The sequence below is a fragment of the Eretmochelys imbricata genome, chromosome 6 (genome assembly GCF_965152235.1).
Source record: "Eretmochelys imbricata isolate rEreImb1 chromosome 6, rEreImb1.hap1, whole genome shotgun sequence".
Lineage (NCBI taxonomy): Eukaryota > Metazoa > Chordata > Testudines > Cheloniidae > Eretmochelys > Eretmochelys imbricata.
Genome location: NC_135577.1, coordinates 124,314,989 through 124,328,548, shown reverse-complemented (window position 1 = coordinate 124,328,548; position 13,560 = coordinate 124,314,989). Strand labels below are relative to the sequence as shown.

The following is a 13,560-nucleotide window of genomic DNA, read 5'->3' as shown; positions in this document are numbered from 1 at the left end:
CTAAGAGGAAGGTGAGTTGAAACGTCAAGTGTTGGAGAAGGGGCAGGGCGATACAGGAACTGCACAAGTGATAAGAGTTGTTAATCTCCAAATAGCTACTCTCATTTGTCATGTTTCAAACGTCAGCAGGTAAATAATAAGTATCACAGCAATCCTACCCATCTCTTTGTGTACTCATTTTAAACAGTTGGGCAAGAACACTAGGAAGACTTTACACCGCAGTGAAATCTGCGTGATCTATTTGTTCTGTGGGATCAACTGTTTTTATTTTTTTGGTGCTGTTGCTTTGTGTGTTGTTTCAATTTGGCATCCCAGTAACTAACGGTGGCTATGTCTACACTACCACAGTAAGTCGACCTATGCTACGCAACTCCAGCTATGTGAATAACGTAGCTGGAGTTGACGTACCTTAGGCTGAGTTACCACGGGTCTACACTGAGGGGAGTCGACAGGAGAAAATCTCCTGTCGACTTACCTTACTCTTCTCGTTGGGGGTAGAGTATAGGGGTCGACTGGAGAGCAATCTGCAGTTGATTTGGCGGGTCTTTGCTAGACCCGCTAAATCGACCGCTGGTGGATCAATCTCAGAGCGTGGATCCCCGCTGTAGTATAGACCTGGCCAGTGTTACATAGAAATGGGTTAAATGTCCTAATTACGAACCAAGAATGGTCTGCCACTAGAGATGTGTGTTTAAAAGACACACATTAACCAAAATTCCCTCAACTTCACTACTGCAAAATGCCTCCATACTAGAGCCATCAAACTGTGGGAGAAACTGGATCTGCAAACACTTGTTTTTCACATGGCAAATGAAAACAAATTCCACTCCTTGTTCATCTATAGTTCAGACTGCCCCTCATTTTCATCATCATGTCCCGTTACCCCTAAATCAAAGAATGTAGTTTATTGGGCCGTTGCTCCCGCCATACATGTTGGGGAGGTGAGTTAATGAGATTTAAGGGCCTGATTGTTCACTCCCGTCCGCTGGTGCAAATCAAGAATAACTCTACTAAAATCAGTGAAGTAACTAACACTGGTGTATCATCAGAATCAGGGAGATGAGAAGCAGGCCCTGAGAGTCAGAATCATGAACCCAGCTTGTATGGGAGCTTTTATTCATGGATTCTAAGGCCAGAAGGGACCACTGTGATCATCTAGTCTGACCTCCTGCATAACAGAGGCCAGAGAACTGCCCCAAAATAATCCCTCTTTGAACTAGAGCTGATCTTTTAGAAAAACATCCCATCTTGACTATATGTAGTTACACATAGTCTAAGGACCAGACTATGTTCTGCTGACTTCAGGGAAGTTACTGTGGTTCAAACTGCTGTAACTGAGATCAGAATCCAGTTCTAAGCAGGTAACATTTGTTATCCGCTTGCTCCCCATCTCCATTAGTGTCAGGATGCCAACCCAAGCAGGACTGCATCGTACTGGTTTACAGAGAAAGTGCTTTTCACAACCAAATGGGCTAAAAGATCTGTAAACTTTCTGGCCCCATTTACTCTGGGTTTTCAAACTGTTAGCGCTATCCTAAAGAACTGTGTTTAAACCTGGCTCTTGCTAGGGAGGTGTTGATGCAGTTTGACATCTTAGTGTTGATGGAGCCTTTGAGACTGACAAGCCCTTTTCTAACAATTGTCACTCACATAAGCACAAACAGGAAGATTTGATATCGGGTGCAATGCCTGTGTCTCATTCTGTGCAGAAGTTGTCTTCATTCATCATTTCTTTTCTCTCTCTCTCTCTTTTTTTTAAAAGTTTTCATTTAAAATGAGCACATTTTAAACCAGCCAAATAAACCAAAAACATAAACCTCAAACTCCAAACACAACTAAATATAGAAATCAGATAAATTAAAGCCTTAATTAACCCAAAGAAAGGAAAAACACGTACACACCAGAAACCAGCAGGAATGAAAGTGACTTCAAAGAGGCTTGGATCTGGCCCTGAGGACCCAAATCTTGAGATGCTGAGTGTTATGTTCACACCATGCACACAGAGAAGTTAGAGTAAAAACATAAAATACTTGTGCTGGATGCTTGCAACGTAACACTACTTTATTTCTTAGAATTTGGAGTGGTAACACACAAGAACCAATAACAGAGAGAGAGAAAGCAGGCTGCTCCTTAACACAGAGGAACAATTCACCTCACTTGCTCGGCTGCCTTCTTGCAAACTGACTGACAGATCTGAATGCTTGGTGCTTCCCTTTAGAGCCCCCTAGCCTGCAAACCAGACCAGGAAACCCCTTAAAAGTTAAAGTGATGGCTTATTTTCCATACACCACACTCCACACTGTCAACTCTCATTTCATGGGAGGCAAAGGCGCTCAGCAACTCACAGCATCAGGTCCTCAGTAGGTAAAGAGCCACGAGGAAAGAGAAAACTGAGACGCAAATATAGCTCAGAGAGGAACCAAGAATCAGTTTAGGACCCTTCCTTATCACTGTGGGAAATGCAGAGCATCACAGGCATCTTGAGAAGGCTGCATGGGGCTTGCAAGCCATGAATTGCCGAGTGCTGGTATATCAGCTTTTTATTTCCAGTGCAAGCTGAGATTCTGGAGAATATTCCAAAACCCCCAGGGCACTGCCAGAATCCATATACTTCTCCAGGCTAAGTGACTGGATTTCTCCCTGTTTAGCACTTAAAAGGTCATTTACATCTCACCAGCCATCATCGAAAGCAAATCCCTCCTGCCTCTCTCCCACTGACTGCTTTGACTCACTCACAGGAGTATGGTAAGCAGGATAGGGCCTCAGGGGGCTAAACCAAAGTTTAATGCTAGCCCCAGGGCTTACATGTTCAGCTGTCCTCTAAATCCAGGGAAAGCAATTATGTTCCCTCTTGTGGTGATCCTCGGTAAGACACTTCAGCTAATTTGGCATTAAGGAGCCCTGCCCTACTACACTGAAGTGAGGGTGAGTTTTTCCATTGATTTTAGTGGGAGATGGGTCAAGGCTAAAGCTTGTTAGGCTGTGCTGATTTTCCAAACCCATCTTTAATCAGTACAAACCACATGCCATTTGAATATAGTCTTAAAGTATTTAGAAGTCTGCTCCTGCTTGCATTTTGAAAGGTTAAGATTCTGAATTTTCAGATCTGTTATTTTTTCCTCTTTCCAGTCGAGGCTTTGGCCAGTCGAACTCCTTACCAACAGCTGGATCTGTAGGTGCAGGAATGGGTAGACGGAACCCACGCCAGTTCCAGATTCCCTCCCGGAATCTCCCCCCCACCCGGCTGGGTCTGCTGGGCCCCAGTGGACTCCTAGGGGCTGCACAACGCAGCACAGCTACCAATCCAACAATCTTGAAACAAGGAAGACAGGTGTGTGTCAGTCTGTCTGTGTTGTTGCACGTCAGGCTACCAGTGCTGCAGGATGGTTATTAGCTGCAAAGCTGCAAGGGAGGGTCCATATTTTTTGTGCCTGATGAGAAATGCTTTAGGTCTGATCTGACAAGATGCTGAGCACCAGCTGCATGGCAGGGAGCATCCCTGATTGCCATTTAGTCAGGTGTGGGGGGCTCACAGGACTTGGCAGGATCAGGCCCATATACATGACAAGGGATTGGTCCAAATGTAGCTATTTACTCCCCAATGACTGAATAGAAAACTGCTACTAGAGAAAACAAGTTCATCAGCTCTTTGCTAAGGTTAGCGTGCAATGACTTTTCTGATTTTCCTCATCTGACTAATGTGTCTGGATACTCCTTTTTTACACACGAACCCAGTGAGAACCGTCTGCAGGCATTTCCTGTTTTTGCTCTTTTTAGTGGAGCAGGGTACTGAAAGGGACAAGGAGAGCAGGGGGAGAGGGACAAATCAGGCTTCAGAGAGGGATGGAGGAAGAGAAATGAGCCAAGGGTTTTTTACAAATCCATCACTCGGTGAGTAAGTGTCACTCGCAGAAAAAGCCCTTCGCAGGGAGAGGGTGAGCCAGCGACTAGAAGATGTAAGGCTGGGGAGATCAGGAAAGCATTAGCATACAGAACGTGCTGAGGTTTTTAACACACACAGACTGTGTCCTACATTACCGTGGCACTGGTATTCGTTTTACAGTATTGTTGCTGTGTTTGTTTTCCACAGAATCTCTGGTTCGCAAACCCCGGGGGTAGTAACAGCATGCCAAGCCGGACCCATAGCTCAGTGCAGAGGACGCGTTCCCTGCCTGTCCACACATCCCCACAGACCATGTTGATGTTTCAGCAACCAGGTAGGAAGAAGTCATTTGTCTTTTGCTTATTCATCCCCTTGTCATCTGGGAGTACAGTATATTAAAATAGCTGCACTAGTGAACCCTGCCTGCAAGTGCTTAGCCTCAACTCTCACAATACATTCTTGGGTGCTTATCGAAAGCTTTCTTTTTTTAAACTGTGCATTGCAAGATGAACAGTGGTGGGCTGGCAGCAAGCCAGACGCTGCAAGCTCAGAGTCTGTTGCAATCTGACCAAGATATTTTTTGACGCTAGTCAGATTACTGGATTGATTCAACTAGAGACATCGCTGGAGGGATTTTGACCCTATATATAACAGACTGGCTGTTCTAGTGCTCAGCATCGCTTCCTTCGGCGCGTCTTTGTGTCACACGGGGAATGTTGTAACTACTGGATCACCTTTTTTGCTTTTCCATGGACTGGAAAATCCAGTGCAGAAGAGAAATGACTTCATGCGTTTTAGGGAAATTCTTTTGAGAGAGACATTCTGAGGCAGAATTTCAACACATTTGGGGATTTTAATTGTTTCCTTGCACGCTTTAAATACCCTTCCATGTGTAAGAACATCGTGTCATTCTTTTTGGTTTGCTGAGTGTCCATCTGAATCCAGAGGAAAAAGCTCAGAGATTTTAGTGCATTTTTGTCTAGTATATCTTAACTATGTATGTTGCTCTCCTATCCCTTTAATGCAGCCTTTCTGCTAATGTCCAGTAGTATTAATAATCTGCATTGTTCCAGCAATCATTCACCATAGAAACAAATCTCATTCAAAAGATGTTTACCACACCGGAAACTTATACCCTTGTTTCAGCCTGGGCCTCCATCTCGCCTTCTTGTGTATTAAGAGTCTGCGTTGTTTTGACTGTCTGTCCTAGATTGCAAGCCTCTTGTCGCAGGGACTGCGTCTGCCTCTATGTATCATCCAGAGCCCAGTGTAATGGCAAAGTGCGGTAAATATTACAGAATAAGAAATAGGTGGTTCTTGCATGTTAGCCTTCAGGTGATGAGGACTCAAGAGGACTGGAAAGTGGCATTGTTGAAAAAATATGTGTAGAGTAGCCAAGAAAATGATGTGTTTATTTAGTAGTATCATTAATAGTTTGCATTTATACAACACTTTTCTTTGGAGGAGCTCAAAACACATTGTAAACACTAATGAATTAATCCCCACAACAATCCTGTGAAGTAGGAAAGTATTATACTTGTGAGGTAAACTGAACAGAGAGATTTCAGAGTAACAGCCGTGTTAGTCTGTATTCGCAAAAAGAAAAGGAGTACTTGTGGCACCTTAGAGACTAACGAATTTATTTGAGCATGAGCTTTCGTGAGCTACAGCTCACTTCATCAGATGCATACCGTGGAAACTGCAGCAGACTCTATATATACACAGAGAATATGAAACAATACCTCCTCCCACCCCACTGTCCTGCTGGTAATAGCTTATCTAAAAGCCATTTCCAGCACAAATCCAGGTTTTCTCACCCTCCACCCCCCCACACAAATTCACTCTCCTGCTGGTGATAGCCCATCCAAAGTGACAACTCTTTACACAATGTGCATGATAATGAAGTTAGGCCATTTCCTGCACAAATCCAGGTTCTCTCACTCCCTCACCCCCCTCCAAAAACCCACCCCCATACACACACAAACTCACTCTCCTGCTGGTAATAGCTCATCCAAACTGGCCACTCTCCAAGTTTAAATCCAAGTTAAACCAGAACATCGGGGGGGGGGGGGGTAGGAAAAAACAAGAGGAAATAGGCTACCTTGCATAATGACTTAGCCACTCCCAGTCTCTATTTAAGCCTAAATTAATAGTATCCAATTTGCAAATGAATTCCAATTCAGCAGTTTCTCGCTGGAGTCTGGATTTGAAGTTTTTTTGTTTTAAGATAGCGACCTTCATGTCTGTGATTGCGTGACCAGAGAGATTGAAGTGTTCTCCGACTGGTTTATGAATGTTATAATTCTTGACATCTGATTTGTGTCCATTTATTCTTTTACGTAGAGACTGTCCAGTTTGACCAATGTACATGGCAGAGGGGCATTGCTGGCACATGATGGCATAAATCACATTGGTGGATGTGCAGGTGAACGAGCCTCTGATAGTGTGGCTGATGTTATTAGGCCCTGTGATGGTGTCCCCTGAATAGATATGTGGGCACAATTGGCAACGGGCTTTGTTGCAAGGATAAGTTCCTGGGTTAGTGGTTCTGTTGTGTGGTATGTGGTTGTTGGTGAGTATTTGCTTCAGGTTGCGGGGCTGTCTGTAGGCAAGGACTGGCCTGTCTCCCAAGATTTGTGAGAGTGTTGGGTCATCCTTTAGGATAGGTTGTAGATCCTTAATAATGCGTTGGAGGGGTTTTAGTTGGGGGCTGAAGGTGACGGCTAGTGGCGTTCTGTTATTTTCTTTGTTAGGCCTGTCCTGTAGTAGGTAACTTCTGGGAACTCTTCTGGCTCTATCAATCTGTTTCTTTACTTCCGCAGGTGGGTATTGTAGTTGTAAGAAAGCTTGACAGAGATCTTGTAGGTGTTTGTCTCTGTCTGAGGGGTTGGAGCAAATGCGGTTGTATCGCAGAGCTTGGCTGTAGACGATGGATCGTGTGGTGTGGTCAGGGTGAAAGCTGGAGGCATGCAGGTAGGAATAGCAGTCAGTAGGTTTCCGGTATAGGGTGGTGTTTATGTGACCATTGTTTATTAGCACTGTAGTGTCCAGGAAGTGGATCTCTTGTGTGGACTGGACCAGGCTGAGGTTGGTGGTGGGATGGAAATTGTTGAAATCATGGTGGAATTCCTCAAGGGCTTCTTTTCCATGGGTCCAGATGATGAAGATGTCATCAATATAGCGCAAGTAGAGTAGGGGCTTTAGGGGATGAGAGCTGAGGAAGCGTTGTTCTAAATCAGCCATAAAAATGTTGGCATACTGTGGGGCCATGCGGGTACCCATAGCAGTGCCGCTGATCTGAAGGTATACATTGTCCCCAAATGTGAAATAGTTATGGGTAAGGACAAAGTCACAAAGTTCAGCCACCAGGTTAGCCGTGACATTATCGGGGATAGTGTTCCTGACGGCTTGTAGTCCATCTTTGTGTGGAATGTTGGTGTAGAGGGCTTCTACATCCATAGTGGCCAGGATGGTGTTATCAGGAAGATCACCGATGGATTGTAGTTTCCTCAGGAAGTCAGTGGTGTCTCGAAGGTAGCTGGGAGTGCTGGTAGCGTAGGGCCTGAGGAGGGAGTCTACATAGCCAGACAATCCTGCTGTCAGGGTGCCAATGCCTGAGATGATGGGGCGCCCAGGAGTTCCAGGTTTATGGATCTTGGGTAGTAGATAGAATATCCCAGGTCGGGGTTCCAGGGGTGTGTCTGTGCGGATTTGATCCTGTGCTTTTTCAGGAAGTTTCTTGAGCAAATGCTGTAGTTGCTTGTGGTAACTCTCAGTGGGATCAGAGGGTAATGGCTTGTAGAAACTCGTGTTGGAGAGCTGCCGAGCAGCCTCTTGTTCATATTCCGACCTATTCATGATGACAACAGCACCTCCTTTGTCAGCCTTTTTGATTATGATGTCAGAGTTGTTTCTTAGGCTGTGGATGGCATTGCGTTCCGCATGGCTGAGGTTATGGGGCAAGTGATGCTGCTTTTCCACAATTTCAGCCCGTGCACGTCGGCGGAAGCACTCTATGTAGAAGTCCAGTCTGCTGTTTCGACAATTTCCATCCCACCACCAACCTCAGCCTGGTCCAGTCCACACAAGAGATCCACTTCCTGGACACTACAGTGCTAATAAACAATGGTCACATAAACACCACCCTATACCGGAAACCTACTGACTGCTATTCCTACCTGCATGCCTCCAGCTTTCACCCTGACCACACCACACGATCCATCGTCTACAGCCAAGCTCTGCGATACAACCGCATTTGCTCCAACCCCTCAGACAGAGACAAACACCTACAAGATCTCTGTCAAGCTTTCTTACAACTACAATACCCACCTGCGGAAGTAAAGAAACAGATTGATAGAGCCAGAAGAGTTCCCAGAAGTTACCTACTACAGGACAGGCCTAACAAAGAAAATAACAGAACGCCACTAGCCGTCACCTTCAGCCCCCAACTAAAACCCCTCCAACGCATTATTAAGGATCTACAACCTATCCTAAAGGATGACCCAACACTCTCACAAATCTTGGGAGACAGGCCAGTCCTTGCCTACAGACAGCCCCGCAACCTGAAGCAAATACTCACCAACAACCACATACCACACAACAGAACCACTAACCCAGGAACTTATCCTTGCAACAAAGCCCGTTGCCAATTGTGCCCACATATCTATTCAGGGGACACCATCACAGGGCCTAATAACATCAGCCACACTATCAGAGGCTCGTTCACCTGCACATCCACCAATGTGATTTATGCCATCATGTGCCAGCAATGCCCCTCTGCCATGTACATTGGTCAAACTGGACAGTCTCTACGTAAAAGAATAAATGGACACAAATCAGATGTCAAGAATTATAACATTCATAAACCAGTCGGAGAACACTTCAATCTCTCTGGTCACGCAATCACAGACATGAAGGTCGCTATCTTAAAACAAAAAAACTTCAAATCCAGACTCCAGCGAGAAACTGCTGAATTGGAATTCATTTGCAAATTGGATACTATTAATTTAGGCTTAAATAGAGACTGGGAGTGGCTAAGTCATTATGCAAGGTAGCCTATTTCCTCTTGTTTTTTCCTACCCCCCCCCCCCCGATGTTCTGGTTTAACTTGGATTTAAACTTGGAGAGTGGCCAGTTTGGATAAGCTATTACCAGCAGGAGAGTGAGTTTGTGTGTGTATGGGGGTGGGTTTTTGGAGGGGGGTGAGGGAGTGAGAGAACCTGGATTTGTGCAGGAAATGGCCTAACTTCATTATCATGCACATTGTGTAAAGAGTTGTCACTTTGGATGGGCTATCACCAGCAGGAGAGTGAATTTGTGTGGGGGGGTGGAGGGTGAGAAAACCTGGATTTGTGCTGGAAATGGCTTTTAGATAAGCTATTACCAGCAGGACAGTGGGGTGGGAGGAGGTATTGTTTCATATTCTCTGTGTATATATAGAGTCTGCTGCAGTTTCCACGGTATGCATCTGATGAAGTGAGCTGTAGCTCACGAAAGCTCATGCTCAAATAAATTCGTTAGTCTCTAAGGTGCCACAAGTACTCCTTTTCTTTGAACAGAGAGATTAACTGAGTTGCCTAAAGTCTTACAGCAAGTTGGTCGTGAAGTTAGAATTGCAACCCAGGAGTCCTGACTCTGTCCCTGCTCTGAATATTAGACTTACAGTAACATCTAGTCAGCCTTATTTCTTACATCTCATTAATGTAAACTTGAGATGCATTTAGTGTGAATATCTGTTCAGTCAGAACAAAGCTGGTCTGTTTGTTCAAGCAGAATACTGCCTGGGGTAAAAACATGGCGGATCTAACTCTGCTGGCTTTGTAGCATTCAGCCTCAGTTCCCTTACCCATGGATCTGTGGGATCCCTGCAAACTCCACAGGGTGTCACACCTCTCTCCCTTGAGGAGGACTATTTGCAGAGAACTCATAGAGTGGAGTTTCAGGGAGCTTTTCTGCTGCCCTAGCCCCCTCCTGCAGAGAATCCAGCAGAGGGGACCTCACCTGGGTGACAGGACAAAGGAGAGGAATCTAAAGGGATTGTTTAAATTCAGAATAAAGCCATAAGAACGAGCCAAAACCATCCCTACAAATGCTACATTTAATAATAATAATACTTAGCTCTTAGAATTTGGTGCCAATGTCTTGCCTAGCACACTCCCCCAGCTCCTGCAAGCCGGGCACAAACGTCTGAGTGCAGAATGTTGGCTCTAAATTTATGTGCTATTTAAAACTAGCACCAAAATTTGTTTCTACCGGGGATTAAAATATCACCTGAACTAGGAATGCACATAGATGACTGTCCAGGAGGGATTTAAGGAAATACTGCCAGCGTCTTCATCTTGTGTGCATTAAGCCCGGATTAAAAGGTGATCTGGAAGAAAGAGGGGAAGCAGGTCGTATAAATTAGTGGGCTATTCCACTAATTCATCTTCAGAGCTGTTGGGGTCACCACCTGCCCTTAATTTCCAGTCATCTGACGGCTGATTTGGAACCCTAAAACACAAGCCTTCCCAGGTAGCTCACAACCTTACTGGGTTCGCAACTGCAGCATACCATATTTTTAAGCCACAGATGATGGTTTCAGATAAACAAGCTCTTTCCTTCCACCTGCTTGGAGTGGAGCGGGTGAAAAAAATAATAATCTTGATATTGCTCCCGTAAAATGCCAGATATCCTCAATCCATTGAAGTCAAGGGATGTTTCTTTAGGTGTCTGGGGTAAGATCACATTTCTTTTAAGCTGTGCTGTGGGCTTCTCTCCTGCTGGTTATATTTATTTCCATATGAATCAGGGAAGTTAAAGTTGGAGAAGACCTCTTAGGTCACACCTCGGTCATCCCTTGGGGACCAGCCCAGATCTCCACGGTAAATCAGGATGCGTCAGAGGAAGGGAAAAAGATCCCGCATAAGGCACCTACACAGTCTGTTCTCCAGGGCTTTGTCCAGCCTGGTTTCAAATGACCCCAGCAATGGAGCTTATTTTTAGTTTCACTTCTGTCATTTGTACAGACAAGTTTTACAGCCCTCGTGTCCCTGGCACAGAGGAGTTTCTGATTTTGCCCTACATGAAACTTACAAGTTGATAAAAAAAAAAATCAAGTCCCCGTCTCTACAGACACTATGGCAAATGTAATCAACCTGACACAAACTATGTCTAAACAGGGAATAGCCAATATTATGCCTCACATTTGTTTTAGGCGTAAAATACTTTTGTTCTAGAGCATAATCATAACATTATCAATTACAATATACTCCTCTTTATCCGAAACCCCGTGTGATGGGGTTCGGTCCACCACTGCGGCGCCTCCTGCTGGCGATCCTGGGGATTAGCTCTGTACGCCAGCGCGCCCTCTTCTGGTGGTGGTCTGCCGCTGTCACTTCTGCTCCAGGGGCCCATGTCACTCCCAGGACCGGACGTCCTGTGCGCATGACACAGCCCTCCAGCTATGCTGCATTCTGTGCTCCCACCTTCCGGGGGATAGTATCGCAGTCCCTCAGTCCAGCCACTTCCTCAGTGGGGGCAGGGGGAGACCCGGGCCCACCCACTACCCTGAGTCCTGGCCCAGGGACCCTGAAGATGGCCGCCACTTACTGCATCCCCTCCGACTCCTCTGTAGATCTCCCTGGGCCACTTCCCCCCAGCACCAGCACCCTCTTTGCCCTGGCCTCAGGGCCTCAGCCTGCAGCACTGGTCTGTCTTGGGTGCTTGCTGCCCTCCACCTGCAAGGCACCCAGTTCTCCCTCCTCAAGCTCCAGGAAGTGACTGACGCTACTCTGCTCTGCAGCCTTTCTTATATGGGCCAGCCCGGCCCTGGTTGGCTGCTCCCCACAGCCCCTCTCCAATTGGCTGCCTCCTGCGCAGCCTCCATCACACCCCATTATCCAAACCTCCACACTATCCCAACCCCTTCCTTGCCCCCCTTTTATCTCATGCTGGGGGACCAGGAAGGGATTTGGAGAATGGAGAGGTTCAGATAATAGAGCAGAGTGCCCCAGCCAGGACTTCAAGGAGGGGGACAAGCCCCTGGCTTCAGGGAGGCCAGCCCGCTGCTGTACGGCTCCTACGACAGTGCAGGGAGCCCTCTGCAGCCCCACTGTTACAGGAGTGAGGGAGCGGGGCCATGACAATGGAGTTGCATAGGGCCAGTGACATCCGCTCCTTGCAGGCGCAAGGTGCAGGGATGGCTGCAGTGTTGGCAGGACAGAGCACAGTCCTGGCTGTGGGGGGTCTCTGCTTTGCCCAACACCCTGCACCTGCAGGGTCTGGGTGTCACTGGCCCTGCAGCAGTGCAGAGACCCCCAGCCAGGACTGCAAGGAGGAGGAGAAGCCCGCTGCTGAATGGCTCCTCTCCACTGTCCAGATAAAATCCTTCTCGCCTAGGCTATTTGGATAACTGGGATTGTACTATTTGCATTGTAGTGTGTGAATGTTGCAGTCAAAATCAGGGCCCCATTGTGTTAGGGTCTGTTGAAGTGCGTGCTAAGAGAGAGTCCCTGCCGCAAAGCATTTACAGTCTAACTAGACAAGGTAGACAAAGGAAGTGCTCTTGTCTTCATTGTGCAGATGGAGCACAGAGAAGCTGGGACTCAGATCCCCAGAGGTATGTAGGCTTCCAATTCCCATTGATTTCAGCAGAAGTTAGGAGCCTAACGACCTTTGTGGACGTGGAGCTGTGTGATTTCCTCAGCGTCACGCAGGGAATCTGTGGAAATGAACCCAGCTCTCCTACGTCTCACTCCAGGGCCTTGACCTCAAGACCATCCATCCTCATCTGATAGCAATAGTTATGTTTGTGCAAACCCCATGCCATGCATTCCCCCCCGGGGAAATCAGCTCAGCAGTTGCCTGGAGAGAGTTTCCTTTGAGAGCTGCACTGTCACTGCTGACCCAGTCCACAAAACTCTAGGGACCTTGGGATAAGAGGATCAGATAGACCACATCCTCAGTCAGCTGTGCCTCAGTGCTGCCTTTTTACTCCTGAGCGCTGTGTTTCCAGATGATCTGATGAGGCAGTTTAGATTTATGCAGCTCTGAGGCCTTACAATGCACATGTACCATTCTGTTCAGCTATTGGCAGACCAACAGCTTTGAGGACGCTGGGGCTCCTTCAGTAATGCCCAGCTATGGGATTTCACAATTCCTTTAGCGACTCTAACGACCTTTACAGTCACTGTGGAGCGGTACCTTCATTACAGAGACATTTTACTGTCTTTCTTCATTGGCCTTGCAAAGCCCTTTCTTTGTGGTATTTTCAAACCACGTGAGCATCTCTCTAATACAAACCTTGTTGAAACATTTAAACCTTTCACTTACATCAGTTCGTCTCTGGTGGAGCTCCATTGAACTCCTCCTGGTTTACACTAACAGAGGTTCGGATCCTTAGTTTCTAATATGGAAAGTGCTGCAATAGAAAAGTGTGCCCATTTTAAAAAAACAGTCCTTGCTAGAAAGTTAGTAGGGTTGAAATCTCCGTCCTGGTTTAGCAGTCCAATAAAACAGTTTATAGGCCCATGGTATATAGGCCAAGGCCCAGATCCTCAAAGGTATTTGAGGAATTAATGGAAGTTAGACTCAGAGCCTCAAAAGTATTTAGGCTTCTACCTTTCTGCCTAGGCCTAAACCTTCAAGCAAAGGATGAAGTTAGCCTTGTTGTTTCAGTTCATATGAGTAAAACAAAG

The 13,560-nt window shown here is 46.3% G+C and overlaps 1 protein-coding gene across 1 annotated transcript in view; it reads left to right on the top strand.

Annotated features, from left to right (window-relative positions):
* SAMD4A (sterile alpha motif domain containing 4A) overlaps nucleotides 1–13,560 on the top strand; it is a 202,805-nt gene that overhangs the window by 184,204 nt on the left and 5,041 nt on the right. The window contains exons 10-11 of the mRNA XM_077820758.1: nucleotides 3,130–3,331; nucleotides 4,091–4,217. Of these exons, the coding sequence (XP_077676884.1) occupies nucleotides 3,130–3,331; nucleotides 4,091–4,217 (329 nt within the window). The remainder of the gene's footprint in view (nucleotides 1–3,129; nucleotides 3,332–4,090; nucleotides 4,218–13,560) is intronic.